The sequence below is a fragment of the Pinus tabuliformis genome, chromosome 1_2 (genome assembly GCF_031772625.1).
Source record: "Pinus tabuliformis cultivar Carrire ecotype Pingquan chromosome 1_2, CPIR1, whole genome shotgun sequence".
Taxonomy (NCBI): Eukaryota; Viridiplantae; Streptophyta; class Pinopsida; order Pinales; family Pinaceae; genus Pinus; species Pinus tabuliformis.
The window spans coordinates 409,589,615-409,614,398 of record NC_142298.1 but is presented as its reverse complement, the minus strand read 5'-3'; the positions used below and the strand labels follow the sequence as shown (position 1 = coordinate 409,614,398).

The 24,784-nt window shown below is 39.6% G+C and overlaps 1 protein-coding gene across 1 annotated transcript in view; it reads left to right on the top strand.

Moving 5' to 3' along the window:
- The window catches only part of LOC149206075 (sister chromatid cohesion protein PDS5 homolog A-like), a 224,097-nt gene that overhangs the window by 144,727 nt on the left and 54,586 nt on the right, over positions 1-24,784 (top strand). Inside the window, 3 exon segments of the mRNA XM_089395279.1 lie at positions 11,209-11,260; positions 11,358-11,444; positions 11,558-11,601. Coding sequence (XP_089251405.1) covers positions 11,209-11,260; positions 11,358-11,444; positions 11,558-11,601 — 183 coding nt within the window.

Here is a 24,784-nt window from a genome sequence, read left to right as displayed (position 1 = left end):
AAGAGTCACGTCTCATCCAAATTTTCCGAGAAAAAAATATTATTATAATTATAAAAAAGGATACTATATAAGCCTTATATAGTTACATATAAAAGGAAAAGTGGGTCTCAAAAAAGTATATATAAATTTTATATAATTATAAAGTATATATAAATTTTATATATACTTTTTTGAGACCCACTTTTCCTTTTATATGTAACTATATAAGGCTTATATAGTATCCTTTTTTATAATTATAATAATATAGTATCAACTTGTATCGACGAGGATGACTATTCCAAAACAGAAAGACTTTCAAAGCCGAAAAAGAGATCAAGCTTTTTTTTCATCGACAAGCTTTGTCCTCAAAGCTTGTCGATGAGAAAAAAGCTTGATCTCTTTTTCGGCTTTGAAAGTCTTTCTGTTTTGGAATAGTCATCCTCGTCGATACAAGTTGATATGATCTTCTTAGTGACAAACAAAATTGTCGCACCGAGAAGGAATCAGACCATCCCAGATTAATCCTCTGTATAGCATTATGATCATTGGAATTTTGTGACGACTTGTTAGCATAAGACTGGATTGAGATTACATCACTATTATCCAGAACATCAGTTTGTTGTTTTGGTTCTGACTTGTTCAAATATGTAGCATGGTTGATTCGTCTGTTCTCATGATTCGGATAATTTGATATTCCAAGTTTTCTGGAATAATTAATTAGTAGAAGGAACTTTGTTCGCTTCAATAGACAGGGCGTGGAACAAAGGTTGCCCACTTACAGGGATTGCTAGACATATTTGGTTGATTTGTTTGGCAAAGCTGCATGAGTTGAGTAGGGTGCAACACAATGGATTCGTACCATATACAGGTGCACATGCATCTGATCCTTCTCACAGGATGGATTGGCGGGAGATCACGAGTTAGTATCCTATTGATGGAATGTCATTCTTCGTGAGGAGCATCATTTAGTAGGGGCCCTTAGAGATAGGGGACACTACATGGGCCAGTTGGAAGTAGAGCATTGATTGGTCGACCATTAACATTCCATCGCAACATCAACATAGTGGGGTTGACCTTTGTTAATGCCAAAGGTTGGATTGAGAGAGGCAATGACTTGGTACGTGGTTGAAGGGTGTTAAATTTGGACAACTAGGTCCAAACTCCATGTTCTGATGCTCAGATTAAGAGGCTAATATTTTTGTTGGATTCCTCTTTCTGAGAGGTGTAAAATCCATATAAAAATAGTCTTAATCCGATGAGCAGAACTTATATTTTGAATTTATTATTCTTAATAAATTATATGTGCAAGGTCAGCCAGTTTTGTAATGTAGGCTCACATGCCCAACAGATGTGTCACACACCCTCATTGATGGATATATATATACAGGAAAAGTTGGAGAGAATTTGATCACAACACAACTCACATCTTCCTCTCTCATCCTAAAAGTACGAGCTACCTGGAGGACGAATTTCAGCCACTCGTGGGAAGGACGAAGAGGATTTCTCTGCTGCTAGGGTTTCGCAGAAGTTTGACCAGCATTGAGGGTTGTTGTGACACATGCTGGTTGGAGGGTTGTTGTGACACATGCTGGGCTGGCTGACCAAAGGAGACTTTGCTGGTTGAAGCATCCTGTTGACCGCCGAAACGAACACATACATTTTTCTTGTTTCTGATTTGTCTTCTGTAAGATCTGCTTATATGTTCTATCTGCATTTTGCTTATCTACTTGTATGATTGCTGTGAGAAAAGTGAAATTGCTCTTAGCATAGAACATCTACAAAACTTTACATGGTATCAGAGCTGAGGTGAAGACAAACTCTATCTATAGCAATCAATCAATGGAGTCTCTCGGATTAACTGCGCAGTTCTAATGCGTAAGGTTCAGGGGCGCAAGAGGACAAGATGCAGGCGTTAATTCCTGTCGGTGGAATTAACAGCGAGAGAGGATATTGGTAACAGAAGTTTGGGAACGACAGTTATCTCCCATACGCCCAAAGAAGCACGGGGTTGTGCTGATTGGGGTTGGATGGTCGATTGAAGTTCTGTTCGATAGAATTCGGCAGTAGCTGTGGGCGTAAGACAGCGTGGATTACATGAACATTGGCGTTCACGGGTTAACACGCAGAGGTTTACGCAGATCATAGACTGTCGGCTTCTGACAATTGACTGAGTATGTGAATTGCGTGGACTTGTTGATAGTCTGCTACGTGGGAAGAGATCTGCGTTCGAACGTAGATTATCTGGTGGCTGTCACGTGGACAGAAAACACAGAATCGCGCAGTAATATATGTACGCAGTGAGCTGTCCGGACTTGGTTGAACACGTGGTCAGAGATCGGTGGTATTACGCAGGTCACTGGTGGTCTAACGCGTGGACAGTATTATATATATGCAGGTTTATATATATATATACGCTGATGTGTTTGGAGCAAACAGCAAAGGAGATTGCGCAGGATTGCTGAGATAACGCGTGGACAGGGTTATATATATACGCTGGTGCGGTTGGAGCAAACAACGAAGAAAACGATTGTGCAGGTTCGGACAGAGAATAATTATATGGTGGCGCTGCGTTATTCGAGCATTGGAGCTCTCGAATAAATGTGCAGGGTTTACATATATGTTGACGGCTGTCAAGCTGGTTCAGCAGATTATCGAAAGAATTGTCCCGTAGGCAGAGACATACAGTAGCAGGCTGGACTGCGCAGGGATGTCAGAAGACTGACACGTGGGCAGCTGTGGATGTGTTTATGTGCAGGTTTATGAGAGCGTGGAACGCTCGAATAGACAACACTAAGGTTATGCAACAGAAATCGAAGAACTGACGGAGGTCACAACATTGTGCAGGTTATTAACAGACTGCCACGTGGACGAAGATCTGCAGTATCACGCAGATTCATGGAAGACATTGAATGTATAACAAGCACGGAAGAACCGTAGATAGAGCCGCATGCACAACATGGTAGCCGCAGTGATACAGTCAACCGCAATAATGAAACCACCGTCGAGATCCCTCACAGTCAATGTAGAATGCATACGCAGTCAAAAGCAATGGAGCTATGAAGAGCCGCAGTCATATATGAAGCCGCAGTGAGCCGCAGTTATATATGGAAACGTGGTTAACCGCATTTATATATGGAGCCGCAGTCATCTCCACATGAAGCTGAGGCCAAGGGTTTGACTGCACCTCGCCATAAGAACAGTCATCAACTCGGGAGACAGTAGCCTCAGAATATAAGTAGATAAACATATCTCGGTGCTCTCACAATAGTGCATTCGCAGTCACAGTGAGGAAAAGGTTTTCAATTATACGGTGGCATACATGTAGCATCCCTAACACAATGGAACTGCAGTGAGACGGTGGCATATGTGTAGCAGTTCCAACACAATGAACAACCGTGATAGAACTCTCGGCCAACTATCTCTGCAGAATCGTGTTGATGAAATAAGTTCCCATGATGCACAATATTCAGATCTGTGATCTCAATCTAAATATCAGTACCGTACATTTGCTCAGCATATTAATATGCAGTCACCATGATAAGGATCATAAGCAATAATGTTTCTTATGGTTATAGTCTCTACATAATGAGAATGATAAAGATGAACAGTCTCAGTTCATGATGAGGAAAGTTGCAGTGTAAATGGGCATGCTAAGCAAGGGCAGCATGATGATGAATGAAACAGTGGGCAGCATGATGATGAGAGCAGGAGCAGCTCAGTCATCAAGGTCCAATACATGTGACAGTACAACATGGTGTCACATAGTTGTGTGCAGCAAATGGACTACGATAGGTGAAGTTGTCACCTTGGAGAATCAGTTGAAGCAGAATGTCTTCAACTGATCTCATCGCTATACGAAATGATCTATACTCAGATCTAGACAAGTCAAAGGGTTGGCTTCTGTTGTAAATATGTATGCAAGAAGAAACAAGGATGAAGGAATTTGATAATGAAAGAAATGCTGCCTATGTTGCTCATTCCCGAAAGAAGAAACTCTGGTGGTTCCAAGGACAAAGGAAGGACTAAGACTCAAAAGAAGAAGGGTAAATGTTTCACCTGTCATAGGACTGGACACTATGCTAGAGAATGCCCCTTCCAGAAGAATTCTCCCGATAGTGACGACAACAACAACAACCGAAGGAATGGGAATCGAAGAAATGACAAATCCAAAGGAAAGAGGAAGGCTCACTTTGAAGGAAACAATCCACCTTCTAAAAGGACCAGAAATACCAGGTATGAGGAGTCTAATGTTGTTGATAAAAGAAATGAGTATATTCTAATATCTGCTCTCTCAGCTGCATCTCCGCCCGACACTATGGATGTCTGGCTAATCGATAGTGGTGCCTCAAGACACATCACCGGATTCAAGGAAGCACTTTCTGACATGGTTGAAAGGGATACTAATCTAGAAATTATCCTTGGGGATAATGCCACCTATCCTGTGAAAGGGACCGGGACTGTGACCCTCCACTTGTCTCAAGGACAAGTCCTCCATCTACAAGATGTACTCTATGTATCCAAATTGAAGAAGAACCTTGTGTCTGTATCTGCCATGGAAGACAAAGGATTCAATGTAACTTTCTCTGATGGAAAGGTACTCATGTGGAAGAAGAGCTTCAAGGAAGCTATCTCAATTGGTTTTAGGGTTGGTACACTCTACCAGGTTGGAGGGAGTCCGTTGGGAGCTATGACTTGTGATACTATCCGTCAAACCGAACTATGGCACCGAAGATTTGGACACCTTCATTACAAGGCTCTTCCCGAAGCAAGGAAGGTGGTGACAGGGATGCCTGATTTTGGAAATAAAGGAAGAGGTGTATGTAGAACAACCTCTGGGATTTGAAGTTCAAGAACGAGACACTTATGTCTGCAGGTTGAAGAAAGCCCTCTATGGGTTAAAGCAAGCACCCAGAGCTTGGTATGAGAGGATGGATAGTTACTTGATGAAGCTGGGCTTCACTCGAAGCAATGCTGATCCAAACCTTTACTTTAAGGCTGTGGAAGGAAAGCCTCTCATTCTAGTGCTGTATGTAGACGACCTCTTCCTGACAGGGGATGACCCTCTCATTCATCAATGTAAGAGGGAGCTTACTGCTGAGTTCGAGATGAAAGACCTAGGACTGATGCACTATTTCCTAGGCTTGGAGGTCTGGTAGAGACCTGGAGAGATTTTCCTTTCTCAAGGAAAGTATATTGTGAAGCTTCTGGAAAGATTTGGGATGGTGGACTTAAGTCCGTGTCGACACCAATGGAACTCAACTTTAAGAAGTTGAGTGGCAGCGCTGCAGGGCCTATCTTGGCCAATCCTACTGAGTATCGTCAACTCATAGGAGCTTTGATGTTCTTAGTGAACACCCGTCCGGACATATGTTTTGCAGTAAATACTTTGAGTCAACAGATGGTTGAGCCTCATCATTTTCACTGGGTTGGTGCCAAGAATCTTTTGAGATATCTTCGGGGCACAATAAACCATGGGCTGAGATACACTGCCGGGAGTGTGATACTCCGGGGATATACTGATGCCGATTGGGCTGGCAGTGTGGTGGATCGTAAAAGCACATCTGATGCTGTTTCAATCTTGGTTCTGCTTCGATCTCATGGATGAGCAGGAAGCAGAAGTCGGTGACTTTGAGCACCGCGGAGGCCGAATACATTGCTGCTAGTATGGCCTGTTGTGAAGCAGTTTGGTTGAGGAAGCTCTTTAGTGAGTTGTTCCAACATGTGCTAGATACCACTGTAATACTCTGTGATAATCAGAGTGGGATTCGTATGACTGAGAATCCTGTGTTCCACGACCGATCCAAGCATATTGATATCAGGTACCACTTTATCCGGGATATGGTACAGCGAGGCGCCGTAAGGCTCGATCATATAGGAACTGATGAGCAGGTCGCGGATATTCTCACTAAGCCCCTGGGGAAGGTCAAGTTCCTAACCTTCCGTGAGAATCTTGGTGTCGTGGAAAGACCCTATGATGTGGGTCCTGTTGGACGATGAGCTCTGGGAGCTCTGGGGGGCTTTGGGGATAGCTTCTCGGAGCTATAAGCACTCATAATGCTTCTGCCCCACCCTTGTGATTATTGAGCTGGTTCGCCACTCATTTAATCTGTGCCCCGTATGCATCCTACCCATTGAGTTCAGGGCTCATGGGAAGTACCTCTCATTTGGCCAATGAGATGTGGAAAAGCTAGAGACTATTAGCAAAGACTGATGGACGCATCAGAGATTGCCGTACTCTCTATCTAGGATGGCATGGTCCAACCACTTGATCTGGGATCAAGATTTGTGAGGTCTGGGACCTCTGGACTGATTATGTCAGTCGGGGAATGATGTCTTTGTGACTGACCCACTTCTGTTCTGAAATAAAGAAGCCAGCAAAGCAAGTTTCGGCGGGATGACTCACGATGTTAATTGCACTAATAGATGGAGTTCTCCCTAGTTGAGAGGGAGTGTTAAATTTGGACAACTAGGTCCAAACTCCATGTTCTGATGCTCAGATTAAGAGGCTAATATTTTTGTTGGATTCCTCTTTCTGAGAGGTGTAAAATCCATATAAAAATAGTCTTAATCCGATGAGCAGAACTTATATTTTGAATTTATTATTCTTAATAAATTATATGTGCAAGGTCAGCCAGTTTTGTAATGTAGGCTCACATGCCCAACAGATGTGTCACACACCCTCATTGATGGATATATATATACAGGAAAAGTTGGAGAGAATTTGATCACAACACAACTCACATCTTCCTCTCTCATCCTAAAAGTACGAGCTACCTGGAGGACGAATTTCAGCCACTCGTGGGAAGGACGAAGAGGATTTCTCTGCTGCTAGGGTTTCTGCTGCTAGGGTTTCGCAGAAGTTTGACCAGCATTGAGGGTTGTTGTGACACATGCTGGTTGGAGGGTTGTTGTGACACATGCTGGGCTGGCTGACCAAAGGAGACTTTGCTGGTTGAAGCATCCTGTTGACCGCCGAAACGAACACATACATTTTTCTTGTTTCTGATTTGTCTTCTGTAAGATCTGCTTATATGTTCTATCTGCATTTTGCTTATCTACTTGTATGATTGCTGTGAGAAAAGTGAAATTGCTCTTAGCATAGAACATCTACAAAACTTTACAAAGGGGCAACATTCATAGTTAGAGATATAGCACAACAGGAACCATGGAGCATTGATACTTGTTCTTGGTGGCGTTGGGATCTAGGAGGATTTGTTGATGACAGGTTCGGTCAGAGATTGATCTGGGATTCGGGCATTGAGGGGCCCATTCATGGTGTGTTGACATAGAGGCATAGCATCACCCAGTGGTTGGTATGGGGTCCGGGCATTGGGTCTCAGTTGCATTGGGCCACCAAATTGGTCAACATGTTTTGATTGCTTGAGGGCAAGAAATCTTGGGGCAGGAGGATTTGTCATGTTCTTTTTTCTGGTTTCCCTTACTGTGTGGTTAGGATGGACTTCCAGGGTTGGAGGCAACTAGGTCACAGGAGCTGGTTTACTCTATCAGGGGACCCATGGGCTTTACGAGGTGTTTTGAGGAGTTTTTATGAGGTCCAATGGCATTCGCTTGGTATCTTCCATCATCTGCACAATTTGCCTTTTGTTCTGTTGCATTTCGACAACTTTAAAAAAAGCAGAGTTATTAATGGGCATGACTCAATTAATTTCGTTTAAGCTGCCATTCTGGGAGGAATACTTGACAAAACACCTTAGTGTAATAGCTCTTTGGGACCGGAACGAGATGATCTACAGGATGGTATGATTGGAAATGAGTTTCAGTGGCTTGAGGAGGCATGGTGGCCAATTTACCATTTTCCCACATTAAAAAGATATTTTAATTGAATTAAAAGGGGGGAAATGTGCACCATGATTAAAATAATAATAAAATAGGATGTTCTAGAGGGGTCCATCAGATCTATTAAAAGAAGAGGAGGAGGCCATTGGAGGACATCTTGGATTTGATCTTCTTCTTGTATGAGAGGTTTGTAGCCCCAGGACATAAACCCTTGGGTGATTTAGTGAGATTGGGTGAGTACCCATCTCCGCTTGGTGAATTCATCTAGAATTCACAGGAGTGCTTAGCAGTGGTAGTTCAATGCAGGGTTGGTGGAGGGCCAATGCGACATTGGAGTAGATTCTTGAGGCCAGTTCTATCTCAGCTATAGCAGTTGTTTCAACATGTAAAACCCCCAGTTTATATATATTATAAATAAAGCTGAGATTATTCCTGCTCATTATGTTGTTATTTTGTTGTTCTATGTTGTTGAATTTTACATGGCAATGTTCTGTTAATGAATGGAAATTTTATATGGGCATTTGTTGAGTTAAATTTCGAGAAGTTGCAAAAATTTAAGTTTGGGATATTAAACAGTTAGTCCCGTTGACTAAACCTTTGATGGTAATTTGATACAATTTCAGAAAGGCCTAGATATTCTTCGGTTTTCCTCTATCAAGATCTTTGTTCTCCATGGGATGACGAGACACATCAGCTCAACAGATTCTTCAAATATGGAACAAACGATACTTTCATTCAAAATCCCAATGTGAGCTTCTTATAATCCCCACAAAGTGACGACCAATACCTTTTAAAAGTTAAACTGACTGCTTCAGGCTTCATGGAAATTCTATTTGGCTTCAGCTTAATGATGACTTGATGCCAACTATGCTTTCCACAAGACAATGTGGCAATTATGCTGACCCTTCAGATAGATCCTTAATCTTGTTGCAAATCTCTTGAAATAGTGCCTCAAAAATAGGACTTAACCCTGCAAATATTTTGAAACAGTGTTACAGAGATGAGGCTTAGACTGCTTCAAAACAATCCCATAGAATTAGATGCTAAGTGCCCTAGAATGATTGCGAATTGGATCTACAGTTAGCTTCTGAGAAACCTCAAACCGAGCCCTGGATAAGCCTTAGAACCTGTGCTTGTTTGGTCAACTTCAGGATCAAATCCGGTGAATATCCTCCATGGAAAATGCCAGGAACACAGAACACCGAAATATACCTTTTGCTAGGCAAACGAATTTCTGAATTAGGCTGAAATAATGTCACAGGCCTCCGCAAAGAACAGCCAAGAAATGCTTCAAAATTTGCTTCAACTCAGAATTTGATTTATCGTTATAAGCCTCAGTAAAAAGGTCTGAATAGATGGGCGAAAAGTCTGCCAGGAATAGGGCCAAAAGAAGGCCTCTGTTATGCGAGTACAATCCTTAGACAAAACTTTAACCAGACGCACAATTAATCCTACAACAGTCTGCAAAGAGGGCCTCAGGGATGGTCATGGATCACCACAGAAAAGTGCAAAAGGTTAAACCCAAGGTATCTCAGATTCTCAGATTTCCTTCACTTGAAAGATGCTTTCCGAATGCCCTCCAAAATGTACTCTGTAACCAGTGAAAATGTGTCCACAGAAGGTCTGAACTAATCTTCAGAGATGCCACCTTTGAACGCTGCAAGAGTCTCCCAAGAGAGGGTCGAGTAGGCCTCAAAACAATGCCACAGGGAGGGTCTGAGATTAGGCCTCAGACAGGACATCAGTATCCATGAACTGCCTCAGAAACTTGTTTCTAGATCTGCCTCAGAAGGGTCGAATGGCCTCAGAAGATATTCAATAGTCCAATGAAGAACGAATAAGAAAAGATAAACGTTAATTACCCAAAACTGTCTTCAAAGCTCGGCCTCCACCTTCAGTTCTGCATGACCATGCAGGGCCTCCCGAAATCAAATCAAAGTATAGATATTTTCTTGATCCATTAATGTCCTCCACGGAGAAGTACGAGCTCTATTTATACAGGAAAGAAAGGGCTTCTAGAGGGGCTGACATGGCCTTATTGCAAGGGAGCTTCCCTTACAAATTAAATTTTGAATTTTCAAAATTCAAAATTTTGGAACCAAAACCAAACAGCCATTAAGGCCAACTTAACCTCCAAATATATCGTAATTAATTAAGCCTTTTCTTCAAGCTGAATTAGGCTGGGATAGTCCACATGTAAAGGGTTAATAGGCCCATCATAATGTTTAAATTTTCTTGAGAGTAAAACCCATTAATAAACCAATCAATAAGCTGCTTGTAGCATCTCCTTTGGGGCTTCTTGACCACAAAATGGGGCTCCATATTTGACGAGTCATATCTCCTCAACCTTGAGGAGTTATGAAGCGTTCCACCTATTGCTGAAATTGGCACGACGAAGAGAATCAAATGAAGATGGTCTTGAGCCCAGGCCCCAACCATACTGATCTTCCCAATCAATTTCCTCAACGAAAGAGGGGCTTCTTGTGGCTGCTGCCTGGGTTGACATCAATGACAACCAAATTCCAACAGTTCCAACCAAATTTCCCTTTGGTTTGTCATGAGTGTTGGCCTTGCTTATCAAAGCATGGTAAATCAGGAGGTAACATGCCCCACTTTGCACATTTTGACCCACATGGGTCCTCTTTGGATTTTTTTAGATGAGATTGTTAGGGTCCACGTTGGTCCAATATCTGCAACATAGGCACCTCTCTCCACCTCTACTCATACTTCTATTTGTGGTGCTGATAGAGTTAGGGCCTTGTTGTTATAGATAGCCCCTGCTTCTTTTCTTTCTTTTCTATGATAGTACTTGATCATGCTCTATTACGCATTTCTCATGTTTTGGGTAATTTAGCTTACTTTATGGTTTTGGAGTAGACTGAAGCAGTTGTGGCATGCTTATTGCTGATTGTACTTTTTTCAGTCCCATTGACCTACCTTTTTGGTTATTATATTTATCTTATCCTATCTTATTTGTTTTATTCTTGAACAGGAAACGTAAAATTTTATTTCTGAGATTAATCTTACTAGTTATTTTTAAAGAAATTTTTGATTTGAAAACATTGCATGCTTTTGTCTTGTTAACAATGGGTTCCAATCTTGGTAGGGATAGTTATTTATTCGAATTGAGGGGAGCTTTTATAGCTTCAGTTGGTAGTTAAATGTTTTTGTGTTACAGATTGGGTTATTAAACTTGTTACTTTGATTAGTGATATGATGTAATTTTCAAATTGTACATTGTTTTGCATGATCCCACCTAGAGCAATTCATATCCAGGTAGGTGCACAATTTGTTGGTCACATGGCTTTGAAGAAATTCCTGTATTTCTTTACAGGTGTTAAAGGCTTAGGATTGATTGTGGGCTATAACTAGGAATAAACAATGGCATAGTCTTTTTAGAGCTTGTACTAATATTTGACTAATTCTCTACAGGTATTATGAGGGAATTGTGGAGTCATACGATTCAATGCAGAACAAGCATAGGGTAAGCCACATTTCATGGTCTTCAGTGGGGTTGAATGTCTTCAGAATATAATCTAATTTTATGCACTCTTCTAAATCACCTTTATTGTTTGTCCAAGATCTTATATGATGATGGAGATGTAGAAATACTTAGACTTCAGAAAGAGCGGTGGGAGTTGATTGATTGTAATTTGATAACTGAGAAGGTTAGTGGTTTTTGTTTCTTTTAATAAATTTCTTTCTGTTCTCTCCATTGCTAAATTTCTTACGTTCTTTCTCTTGCAAGTTGTTTTCTGAGGGAGTGACTCTGGTTCTGCAGCAGGTGTCTATGCATGTTGAAGGTTCAAAAGGTGCTGGAGACAAGTAAGATATTTATTAATCTTTATGGTCCCAGGTTGTATTAATTATATTTTGAGGTCAAAACTGTTTTGGTACACTTTCCAACCAATTTGACATTGATTTGCCTATTTGGAAATATTCTTGCTCAAACTCCTTTAGTTGAAGTTTCTCATCTACCTTGCCGACTTATCATTTCTTTTTGAATGCTCATTTATTATGTCATAGTATGAGTAATAGACTAATGATGCATGCTATTTATTCTTGACGTGTCTTAGAATATGTCAGTCTATTGCAGTCACACTTGGATCTTCTATATATTGAGAGAAAAATATTAACATATCTTTTCTCTTTCTAATTCCTCGGAGATCATTTCTTATGTCATTATCTTATTTCTGCCAATTAATGATGTTTATTGCTTTGTAAAACTATAAGTGATTAACCAAATATTGTTATGTGATGGTTCCTGTATCATAGGCTTGGAATTCCATGTTATCGTTTAATATGTTAACAGACTGATCAAAGAAGGTGAAAGTCTTTCTATGTGCCATTTGGTGCATGGCTAAATTCCAGTCATAATCTACTTCCTCCTGGTAGGGCAAGGGACTGTTTTATACCCGTGACAAACATCATGGACATTGTTAGAAAGACAGGATTCTCTCTGTTGAGGTGCAGGGTGACGTTTGGTTTTCATTCATAAGCCAAATGTTCATGGAATATGAGATAGCCCAACTTGAGCGAAAATGATATGATGAAAACAAATCTTCCTTATCAGTGGGAGTAAGTGTAAGGTATCTAAATGCTTTTTATGGGTGGTACATGGTGTTAGGCTAGGAGGTAACTCCTCGAATTGAATTGTGCTTTGCATTAAGATGGAACATGGATATATACATGGAGAGGGAGACTATTGGGTTTCATCTCCCAATGTCTTCTCGTCTTCCAATTCTCTTTATTTTGCTATTTACAATATTTACATGGATTTCCCTAATCCCAAAGATTAGGTGTCAACATTCCCCCCCTTAATCTCTCATTCTGAATCTTTCAAACTTTTCTCTTCCAAGTGCTTTGGTGAAAATGTTTGCAATCTGCTCATTTGTGGAACAATGGTGTAGGTGGATTGTTTTGGCCTCAACATGATGTTGGATCAGATGGTATTTTGTATTGATGTGCTTCATTCGATCATGGAACTTTGGTTTCTTGGCCAACTTTATTGCATAAGTGTTGTCAATCAAAAGAGGAGTTGAATGCACTTGTTTCTCTTGCAAATCTTCTAGAATTTTCCTGAGCCACACAATTTCCTTTGTTGCTTTAGTTGCTGCCACATATTTTGCCTCAGTTGTGGAATCTGCTGGAACTGATTGTTTGCGTGACCTCTAGGAGACAACTCCTGATCCAAGACTCATAACATAACCTGAAGTAGATACCCCAATTTCTTTATCTCCATTGAAGTCTGAATCAGAGTATCCAATCAAGCTGAAGTCGCCCACCTGTGTATACTTAAGTCCAACATCTTGAGTTCCCTTCAAGTACTTTATAACTCTTTTTGCAGCAAACCAATGACCCTCACAAGGCTTTTGCATAAACCTGGAGAGGATTCCAACAACAAATGAAATGTCTGGTCTAGTAGTAGTCAGGTAGTTGAGACTTCCTACGAGCTGTCTATACTTCGTTGCATCCTCAAATTCTTTTCCTTTAGTGGATGTGAGCTTTAAGTTTTGTTCCATTGGAGTAGTCAAAGGATTGCACTCAGCCATGCCAAACCTGTTCAAAAAATCTCCAAATTACTTCTTTTGAGAGAAATATAAACTTCGAATGTTGAGTTACTTCAATACCAATATAGTAGTGAACATAGCCAAAATTTGTCATTTCAAAACCTATCCTCAATTCTTTCTTTATGGATGCGATGTAGTTCTCATTGCTCCCTGTCATCAGAAGATCATCTACATTCACCACAAGATATAAAACTGTTTTGCCAACTTTCTTGACAAACAAAGTTTTATCATCAAGATCATAATGTTTGAAGTTGAGTTTCAAAATATGCTTAGTTAACTTCTCGTACCAAGCTCGCGATGCTTGCTTGAGGCCGTACAAGGATTTTACAAGCTTGCATACTTTATGTTCTTGATGCTTCACAACAAATCCTTCTGGTTGAGACATAGAAACATTCTCTTTCAGATCTCCTTTCAAGAAAATAGATTTTACATCCATTTGATGGACTTTTCAACTGTTCTGCACTGCCAAGGCAAATAGTGTTTGGATGGTAGCCCATTTCGCTGTGGGGGCAAAAGTCTCCTCATAGTCGACCCCTTCCTTTTGTGCAAAACCTTTTGCCACAAGCCTAGCTTTTTGCTTGTCAAGTAAGCCATCTACTTTATACTTGTTTTTGAAGACCCACTTGCAGGCAATTGGTTTGGTTCTCAATGGAGAATCAGCCAGCTTCCAGGTGTCATTCTTTATCAAGGTATCATATTCTTTTTGCATTGCTTCTTTCCATTCATCATGAGAAGCGATTTCTTTGAAGGAAGTTGGTTCAAAATCTGTAGACAAGTTCAGTTCACAATGATAAGAAACATCCATATCAACAGGTGAATCAGAATCGTTTACATCACCTCCATTCTGTCTGGTTGAGCTTCTTGTTCCCGTCTTTCCAACCTCATCAGGATGAACACTTTCAAGTGTCTTTGTCAGCCATTTTGAAGGACCTTTCTGAGATGGCCCAGGCTACTCAGTTGATTGAGTTGGGGTTGAATCAAGATTTAGTCTCCCAATTCTGTCAATCACATCACTCAAAGTGTCATTTGTGGTTGGAGCTTCATGCGGGGGAGAGAGTGCTCCAGAAGAAGATTCCATAGAATGATCCAGTATTGGAATCCTCCCTTCAAGATGTGGAATCTCATTATCAAACTCTTGAAAAGATTTTGCATGTATGAATCTATCCAAGTGATCAAGCTGCCACTCAACAACATTGTCAGCCTTGGAAGATTCAAGAAAGATCACATCTCTAGATATTATAAACTTCTTATTGACTTCATCATAGAGACAATGCTTTGGAGGTATTTGAGAACCCCAAGAAGATACATTTGCGACTCCTTGCACCGAGTTTGTTTCTTTGGTCCTTCAGTATCAAGGCATAATAGGTGGAACCAAAAACCCTGAGATGCCTCACCAAAGGAATGTGGCCATCGCATTTCATAAGGAGTCTTGTTTTTGATAGCATTAGATGGACACCTATTCTTTATATACACAACACGTAGAACTACATCAACCCAAAACATCAACTTAACATTCTTGAAAAACATCATGGAACATACCATATTCAAGATTGTTTTGTTCATTCTCTCAACTACTCCGTTCTCTTGGGGATTATAAGACACAATTGTTTGATGTTTGATCCCATCCTGGCGAAGATAGTTTTCAAATTCATTTGAAATGTATTCTTTTCCATTATCAGTGCGAATAGAGCCAATATGAGATTGTCCATCATTTTCGATCCATGCATGAAAGTTCTTGAATGTTTCAAAAGCATAAGATTTGTTCTTCAATAAATAAACCCAACACATTCTGGTGTAGTCATCAATAAATGTCATCATATATTTATTACCATTTGTAGAAGGAACATGCATTGGGCCACATAAATCAGAATGAATGAGTTCAAGTTTTCTATGTGCTCTGGAATGAGAATCATGAAAACACTGTTTGCTATGCTTTCCTAAGATACAAGCATCACATTTATTAAGCTTCCTAGGAATAGTAGGCAAACTAGTAACACCATTTTTCTTCAACAAACGGAGGCTGTCATAATTCAAGTGTCCAAATCTAGCATGCCATAAAAGACTTGATGGAAATGTACCTTCATCATAGTGAGAACTGTATGAGAAGTTTTGTGCATGAGTAGAGGTTCCTTGTAGCTTCAGAAGTCTTTCTTCTTCTATCCCCGTCATGACAAGTGAGTGATCTGATGCTTTTCTGACCTCAACCTTGTCATCAAATATATGAATGGAGTGTCCTTGCTGGCGGATGTGGACCAAAGACATCAAGTTTCTCCTCAGCTCCGAGAGGTATAGAACATCATGTAGAAGAAAGTCTGGAAGACTAGGCAATTTGAGCCTGATGGTGCCAAGCCCTGATGGCTTGAGTTTTGACTTGTCTGTAAAGTATACTGCTCCATCAACATTATCAGTGAATTCTTCAAAGAAATCTCTCCTGAAAGACATGTGGCATGTTGCTCCTAAATCAAGCAACCAATCATCTTTCCATGAAGCATGTGAAACATTGAATAAGTCTTCAGTTACTCTAATATTGCAATGTGCCACAACTTAGTGAGCGGAGTCGGGTGCTTTACCTTTCCCTTTGTTAGTGGTTTTACTTTTCCCTTCATTTCTTTCTTGTTCAATTCGGTCCCAAGGTAACTTATAAGTGGAAGCATCATGCCCATCTCTATTGCATCGTATGCAGTGAAGATCAGACTTTTCTCCTTGGAACTGTTTGCCCTCCTGCCTCTAAAATTTCTCCTTCCTCTTCCTCTTCGACCACCTTTTCCTCTAGAAGAATCTTGTGCATGATACTTCTGCTTTTGTGCAAGGCATACAACTTCTTCAATAGACTGAGGAGCTGTTTTCTTCCCTAAACCCTTCACTTTCTCAGCAAACTTCTTCTCAAGGGAGTCAATGGTGATCTCCTTAAGGTTGCTACTTGCTTGCAATGACTCAATATAATGTGAATAGGTGGGATATAGTGCCTTGACATAAGCTATGAGAGGAATATCTATTTCAACACTAGTGGCTTTTATGTCATGCATAATGGATCTTACTTCTGATGCTAAGGCAAGAGGGTCATCATTTTTCAACTCAAGACTGAACAACTTAATCATCAATTGAACAACTTCAAGTTCAAAGTGTGAGTCATACAATTCCTTCAACTTATTTAAGGCTTCAAAGACATTTGAAATGGTGAAATATGTCGACTCACCTCTTCATTTACTGACGTTGCAATCAAGGCATAGGCCTTGTTGTTCTTGTTTTCCCAAATGGCAAGCTCCTTATCTGAAGTGGGATTTTCAGGTGCATTGTCTCCTTCTCCTTCACAAACCCCTTTCCACAACTCATTGAAAATGAGGGTGTGTTTTATCTTCCAGGACCATTCAGGGCAATTCTTTTTGCCAGTGAGAATTACTTCCACTATTGAGATAAGTGAATGTCTCTACTAATTTGTATACAACTACATCTTCAAAAATATCAAATTCACTTTCATACTATCACATAATATACTATGGTTCCAACTTATAAATATTTGGAACATTACCCATCACACCTATATATTTTAACCAACTCTTTTTATGGCCTTTAAAAGGAAACCAACACTCATATATAACATATTACCAAACTTCATATACCATATATCATATGCGCTTTCCAAACGTCATTCATATACCACCACATATATTTATATGCCATACGAGAAAAGACAAAAGAGACTTTTCGAACCATCATGTTATAGACCATAATAATCTCCGATTCATTTATCCCCACCATAATGCATATATAAAAAAGTCAATGCACATATGAAATATGACTCTTATCACTCCATTTTTATTATCCCATTCTAATCAAAAGCACATTACCAAAAACCCAACGCACATATAAATTCGTAGTTTACCAACAATATGACATCACACCATTCGACCTTTTTAAAAAAATTCTTAACACGGCTCGGGCATAAAAAGGATTATTCAATATACAACATACCAGTGTATTTCAACGCACAATCATGTTGACCAACACACCATAATTTTTTAGAGCGGCTCCATTCGACCTTTTTTAAAAAATTCCGCTGCTCGAATCAATGTACCACTGGCTCTATAGGGCACAACAGTTCACGACATTAACTCTTCGACGATGTTCAGATAGGAGTCCAAGTTAGACCAACGTTCACCACAACAGGGTTTCGACCTGTGTTCAAGGCTTAGGAAATTCAACGCACTCACATAATTTAATCAATGCATATATTTCACGCTCACTACATCAAAACCCTTATCCATACGACACATTTTCAAATGCAGAGATTTTATCGCGCCAGATTTACAGTTGTCCTTATGCAGCCATTACACGACCTTTCTAACAGTGCCAGGAGCCATGGATTTAAGAAAAAACGTAGAGGACCAACGCACCAAAATTAGGGACAATATGTAGCAGAGAGTGGCAGGAGTTACAACAACAAAAAACTATATTTGGTCTTGAGCTCTGATACCATGTCAGGCCAGGAGGTAACTCCACGAATTGAATTGTGCTTTGCATTAAGATGGAACATGGATATATACATGGAGGGGGAGACTATTGGGTTTCATCTCCCAATTGTCTCTTCGTCTTCCAATTATCTTTATTTTTTTATTTACAATTTTTACATGGATTTACCTAATCCCAAAGATTAGGTGTCAACACATGGAAGAAAACTCCATTACCAGTTACGTGTGAGAGAAAAAGTACCTTTTGGTTAGGGAGAACTATGATCCATACAATGTGACAAAATGGTTAGCTTTATAATTTGTTCTATTGGACAAAAGTATTTTGCACTAGAGTAAGGCATTATCCACCTTGATTAGCACATGTGGCCATTGGATCTTGTGAAGGAATCGAGGTAGATAGTGTGAGTTAAGGTTAGAAAATGTCCTAGGGTTTGGAATTTCTCGAGGTGTATCTATGCAAAAGTCGTTTAGCACCACATGAATATGTTTGTGCTAGCAAAATACTATCACTGCTTTGTCTCTGAATCATTTATAAATATGAAAAATCTCTTAATATGTGTTTGTTGGATATGATAATATGTAGTATGGTCTATGAGCTATTCAAGAACATGGTTAAAGGCACTGAAGAATTGTAATTTAAGGTAGTCTTCTTGGTTACACGAGGAATTAAAAATCAATTTTATGACATTGGCTTGCTTTAGTGGCCATACTGAGAGTTTATAGCATTCCAATATGAGTGTTGCTATAGAAAACTCACTCAGATCGCTGGAATAACTAGATTAAAGCAACGAAATGAATTTTAAGAAAGAATTCCCACATGTGCTTATGCCATTGCATTTTATGAAGGAATTGAGGTAGATAGAGTGGGATGAAGTTAGAAAATGTGATAGGGTTTTGGATTTCCTAAGGCCTATTTATGCAAAAGTCTTTTAGTGCTTCATGAATATCTTCGTGCTAGCTAAATACCATGACTAGTTTATCGCTCAATTGTTTATGAAGATGAAAAGGTTCTTCATATGTGTTTATCATTTGATAATATGGAGTAATATGTAGTAAGTTAATCATGAACTTGATTAAAGGCTAAGAAGAGTTGTAATTTTAGATAGCCTTTCTGGTTCCACGAGGAAAAAAATTCAATATTATGGCATTAGCTTGATTTTGTGGCCATACTAAGATTTTATAGCATTCCAATCATAGATTTAAAAACTGGAACCAAGCACCGAACCAGTGGTCTATCTAACTGTGATTGGAACCAGAACCAGATCAAACCGGATCGAACCAGATTCAATAAAGCATAATTGAAAAAAAAACATAAAATATTTATTTTTAATGAAAAAAAATTATTTTTAAGATTCCAAACCATGATTCCAAACCGTTAGAGAAAAATATGGAAATTCTTCTCATCTATATACCATGTAAGGTTGCATATATCAAAATGGCACCGAGTGCAATACATATCAATGATACCATCAACAAAATATATAACCAACGAGGCTCTAAATGGCCTCTAAGTCTAAAAAAAATGCTAAAACCCAAGCTACTAGCCCACTAGCCTACTACAAACTCAAAGTACAAATCATTGATCAACATGATCACTCATCAAACTCATCACCACTACTAGACATGGGATCATCGACAAGAGCTACATAAACATCATCTGGCTCAGAGTTTGAGGACTCCTCACACTCCTCTCCAACCTCAATAGAAGTACTAGGCCTAATAGAACTAGAAGCACGAGTTGGCTGAGTTGCATGACCACTGCTCCCCTTACCAATACCATGTGCCATGCTTGGTCTTGGTGGTTCACTTCCTCCAACTATTGGTTCAACTACCAGATCTGCATTGGGATCAAACTCAGTTGGATGCGTCTCCTCCACCCATTCTAAAGTTTGATCAATATTATCCAACACAATGGGATTTGCATTATGTTCTTTGTTCAACAACTGGTTGCGCCTTAGTTGAAGGTTGTACTGCACAAAGATAAGATCATTCAATCGTTCTTGTTCCAAACGATTTCTCTTCTTCATGTGAATCTGCTCAAAAATCAACCAATCACACTCACACCCAGAAGCACTACAAGTGAATGGAACCCTGTGTAGGGTGGTAGCTTTTGAGCTATGATCTCTTCCTACTTTTGCTTAGACCACCCTATTTTGTGGCTCTAGAGATGTTTTGATTGGTTGGCTTCCTGTCTAACTGGTTATTTGTATTTTTCTCTAGAACGGTTCGTTGGATCATGCTTGCAAGCGACATTATGTTTTTTTGGTTTGCATTCTGCTTTTAGGGACTCTCCTTCCTTTTTTTTCTTTTTGGTTCATATCTTGTATTTTGGGCGTATGGTTTGTTTGCCTTCTTTGCTCATAAATATTTTTGTATGCACAATGAATGAGCATGAGCTTACTAAACACAGTTTAAGAACATGTAACTCCTCTTTAAAATTTTAATGAAGGACGTCAGTTTTTTTCGTTTGAAAAAAAAGTTTGGTTGAGAACTCTAATTGCAAACTTTTGCAATTGAGGGCATTGGTTTCCAAACGACTCCCACCAATGTGCTACAAAGACAAAGACTATAGTTAGTTCATTGTTCAACAATTTAGATGGTAAGTTTGAACAATTTACAAAATACAAGTTACAACTTCAATTTTAAACAATTGAACATTACAAAAAAAAACAAATAAATTGGAATTGCTTACTTGGTTGATCCACATCTCTCGTAATCTTTGCCAATTTTTTTCCAAATGTGTTTGTGGCCCTAGAGAAAGCAGTGAGATGATGTATTTTCAACTGTTGCGACTCATCAGGTACCATGTGCTCGAAGCACTCGTGCACCGCATCTCTGACCTCCCCAATATGATATTCTCCTAACTTAGCTTTATAATGATACTTTAGGTTCAGTAAATACCCAACTGCATGTATAGGGAGATGGAGTTGATTGTTCCATTTATTATCAGATCTCCCAAATAGGCCCATATTTACCCACTCTGTGCTTGTAGGTAGCCCGTATCTTCTCCTTTTCCTGATCCATAGCCTCATAGATTTAGCCCATGGCCAATTTTTCCCCATCCATCCACTGTAACACCTTAACAAGGGGCTCACCAATTTTCATAACCTCTGCTGTTTTTTTCCAAAAAGTGGTCAAAAACTTTCTTTTTGGTGTCTTTTTCATCTGCGCTGCGAGCCCACTAAGATGAATTCCAATCATCACTTGGAAACATTTTCTGCAAGTTTTGTTGTTGGGAAGTGAGAGATTGCAATGTGAGGAAGTGAGTTGCAAATATCGTGATGGCGGGCCTAACAAGCTCCTTGCCCCCAACGTTTTTGCTCATTAGGATCAATACCTATGAGTGGTCGTAGATGTATTTTGTGATACTCTTGGCATGCTCTAGAGTCTACATTGTTCGTCACCCACTCCACTTTTCCTATGTCCTCAAGCATGAGGCCTACGCAATGTGCAATACACGGGGTCCAAAATATGGACCTATACTTGGCGTCTATCATATTTCCAGCAAGAACATAGTTTGAGGCATTATGTGATGACTTGCACAACATTCTGTTGACCCACTATTTTTAACAATCTCATCCGGAAGCTCAAATAATAGGTTGGAATTCGTCACCCTATCAGATGCAACAATCAATCTCAAAAACATGGTTCCTTGAGGGCAAGGGATGTTGATATTCTAGGGTACTTGCTAGAATTAGGTTTTTCTTCATCTGATAACTACTTCAATCATCAATTAAATATTAGTTTCACATAGCATTAAATTCAATATCGTTTAGGCAGTTACACAGAAGAAAAACATCAACTAATAAACATGAAAGAGCAGTAAAGTAACCATGAAACAAAGAGACAAGAGACATAGAAATTAGACACACAACCAGGGCAAAACCCATAAAAGTTCTTCCTAGTGAGAGAGAGTTTCCAGATTCATCTATACATTATAAATAATAATAGCAGAATAATAACCAAACCAGTAATCAAAATCATAATGAAGTGCCATGTCAAAATCCAAGTCCTTGAAATTTTGGCCCTCCCTATAATTTTGGCTGCGTCCTAAAATTTTAGCCTCCTCCAAAAATTTCGGCCCTCCTGTAATTTCGCTAGATAAAAGATGCATGAGACCAACTTGATGTGTCCAAATGAGGAGAAATGATCTCCTTTATATAGCCTTCAAGTGGGTGTTGAATGGGTGCCTCTTAGGGGCTCAATTGACCTAATAAATTTGGAGGCAATTAAAAAAAAAATAAAAATAAAATTTCCATTTCTTTTCAAGATAAAAATACCAACCATGGCTACCATATTTTCCAACACTCCCTTTTGGCGAGGGAGGTACTTTTCATTCCCTCTCTTAAGATCAATCTTCCCGACCAATCATAGGTCTCACAACCCATAGCCTAAGGAAGAGATCAAATACAAATTTCTCTCTCTATCAGGATCAATCTCCTTGACCAATTATAGGTCTCACAACCCACAACCTAAGGGAGAGATTATCAGTGTCATCATAAGGAAAGATACATTGCATCCATCTCAAAACATCTCCCCGACCAAGAGGTCTTACAACACATAGCTTGTGGGAGGAATCAACAATACATCTCCCGGACCACAAGGTCTCATGACACACAACCTACAAGAGGAATCAACAATACATATCCCAGACCACAAGGTTTCACGGTGCGCAACCTACAAGAGGAATCAACAATACTTCTCCCAGACCACAAGGTTTCACGGTGCGCAACCTACAAGAGGAATCAACAATACTTCTCCCAGACCACAAGGTCTCATGGCACACAACCTACAAGAGGAATGAACAATACATCTCCCGAACCACAACACACAACCTACAAGAGGAATGAACAATACATCTCCCGAACCACAAGGTCTTACAACAGACAACCTTCAGGAGGAATCAACACTACATCTCCTAGACCATAAGGTCTCTCGGGACATAACCTATAGGAGGAACGAACAATACATCTCCAAGACCACAAGGTCTCACAACACACAACCTAGAGGAGGAATGAACAATACATCTCCTGGACCACAAGGTCTCATGACACACAACCTATAGGAGGAATCAACAATACATCTCCTGAACCACAAGGTCTCACGACACAACCTAGAGGAGATGATCCATAATATGATGCTATGTAATTAGTGCTCCCTCTTCAAGGAGATTCTCAGTCATTCGAACAACCAGTTCATTATCAAAGATTTTAGCCATGGCGGATCTCAAATATTTCTATAAACAACATTCAATTGTTCATTCGGCTTCAGTTGGGGCTTCCCTCAAACATCAACAACTATCAACAGACAATAATAGATTTTAGCAGTGGCTTCTCACAGAAGCTATCATCGACAACCATAGAAGTGAATATCCATAGTCGAATCCAACAGATAGTTAATGGCTTCTCTCAGAAGCAGACATCAACAAACCATAATCAAATTCAACAAATAACAAGTGGCTTCTCATAGAAGCAGGCATCAACAACCATAGTAGAATCTAGCAGATAACAATAGACTTCAATTGAAACAAGTGTCATCAAATAGATCAACGATCCAATCAGTGAATCAGCCAAGTCATTATCTTGCACCTTCCTCAAATCATCATTAGGGAGATGTCATTGGACTTGCATTCCATCGTGCCAAAGATATCACCAAGCTCATGCATTTACAAAAACAACTCCCTCTTACATAGAAATTCTCTTCGTTCTTCAATTAGGTTGATCTTGTTTGTTCCCTTTGAATACAAAGCCTATCACGAGTCTTCTTGTCATATTGTTCTTCCATCATTTCCAACGATTTGCTATATTTTGGTAGTCTTCATTATGTTCCTGCAATCCTCACAAGGAGGCTATGGATGAACAAGAACAACCAAGCAAACCAAGAGACTCATAATGAAACAATCAATAGAAACAATCAAGATAATACTTATCTTTTGAGAGTGTGTCAGCTCCTTCTTTATCTTAGCCTTCTCAGATCGATTCAATCACATCACATCATTAAGATGTCCATGCCATCAAGGAATCGACATCATCATTAGGGAGTTTCAAGTTATCAAGGAGTCCATATCAAGGAGTCATATCATCATCAAGAAGTTGACCTTGTCCATATCACCAAAGAGTCCACATAAGTAGTACATATCATCTAGTTATCAGGGAGTCCATATCATCATCAAGTCAAAATCATTATCATCAATATCATGAACAAGTGCACATAAGTAGTACATATCATCTATATTATCAGGGAGTCCATATCATCGTCAAGTCAAAATCATCAATATCATCAACAAGTCCACATTATCATCATCATCATCATCAAGAAGTCAATTCATCATCAATGAGCCCATGTCATCAACGAATCCATGTCATCAGTGGGTCCACATTATCATCATCATCAAGGAGTCTAATTGCATCATCCATGTTATCAATGAGTGATACATCACGTCAACAAGGAGTACTTATCATCATCAACAAGGAATACACATCTTGTTAAAATTGGCAACTAGGGCCAAACTCCATGTGGGTCATCTTATTCATGGTAGCTGATATTTTTTTTGGATTCCTCTCATTGAGAGGTGTAGGATTTATCTAAAGATCATCCAATTCTGACATGTATTCATAGAGATATGAATTTATTTGTGTTATGTAACAATTCATCAAGGTTGGCCAACATCCAAACTAGCCCCACATGTCCTCAACGTTTTACCATAAATAGAAGAGGTCTTCAAGTCATTTCACAATAATCTCTTGTGATCTCTCTCCACTTGTCTTTGGGTTTTGGTGGCAGGAGAGATCTAAGGAGGATACGCTGCCCTAAGAGGATGCCCTAGCCCTAGATGCTGTCAAAAGAGAAGGCCTTACGCAGCCCTATGAGACACCTCTACACAATCAAGGAGGATTTATCTATGTAAGGAGAGGTCTTCTATCTGCAATCTTAAAAGAGAGTAGGCCACAGTTTAAGGAGGGTTTTTAT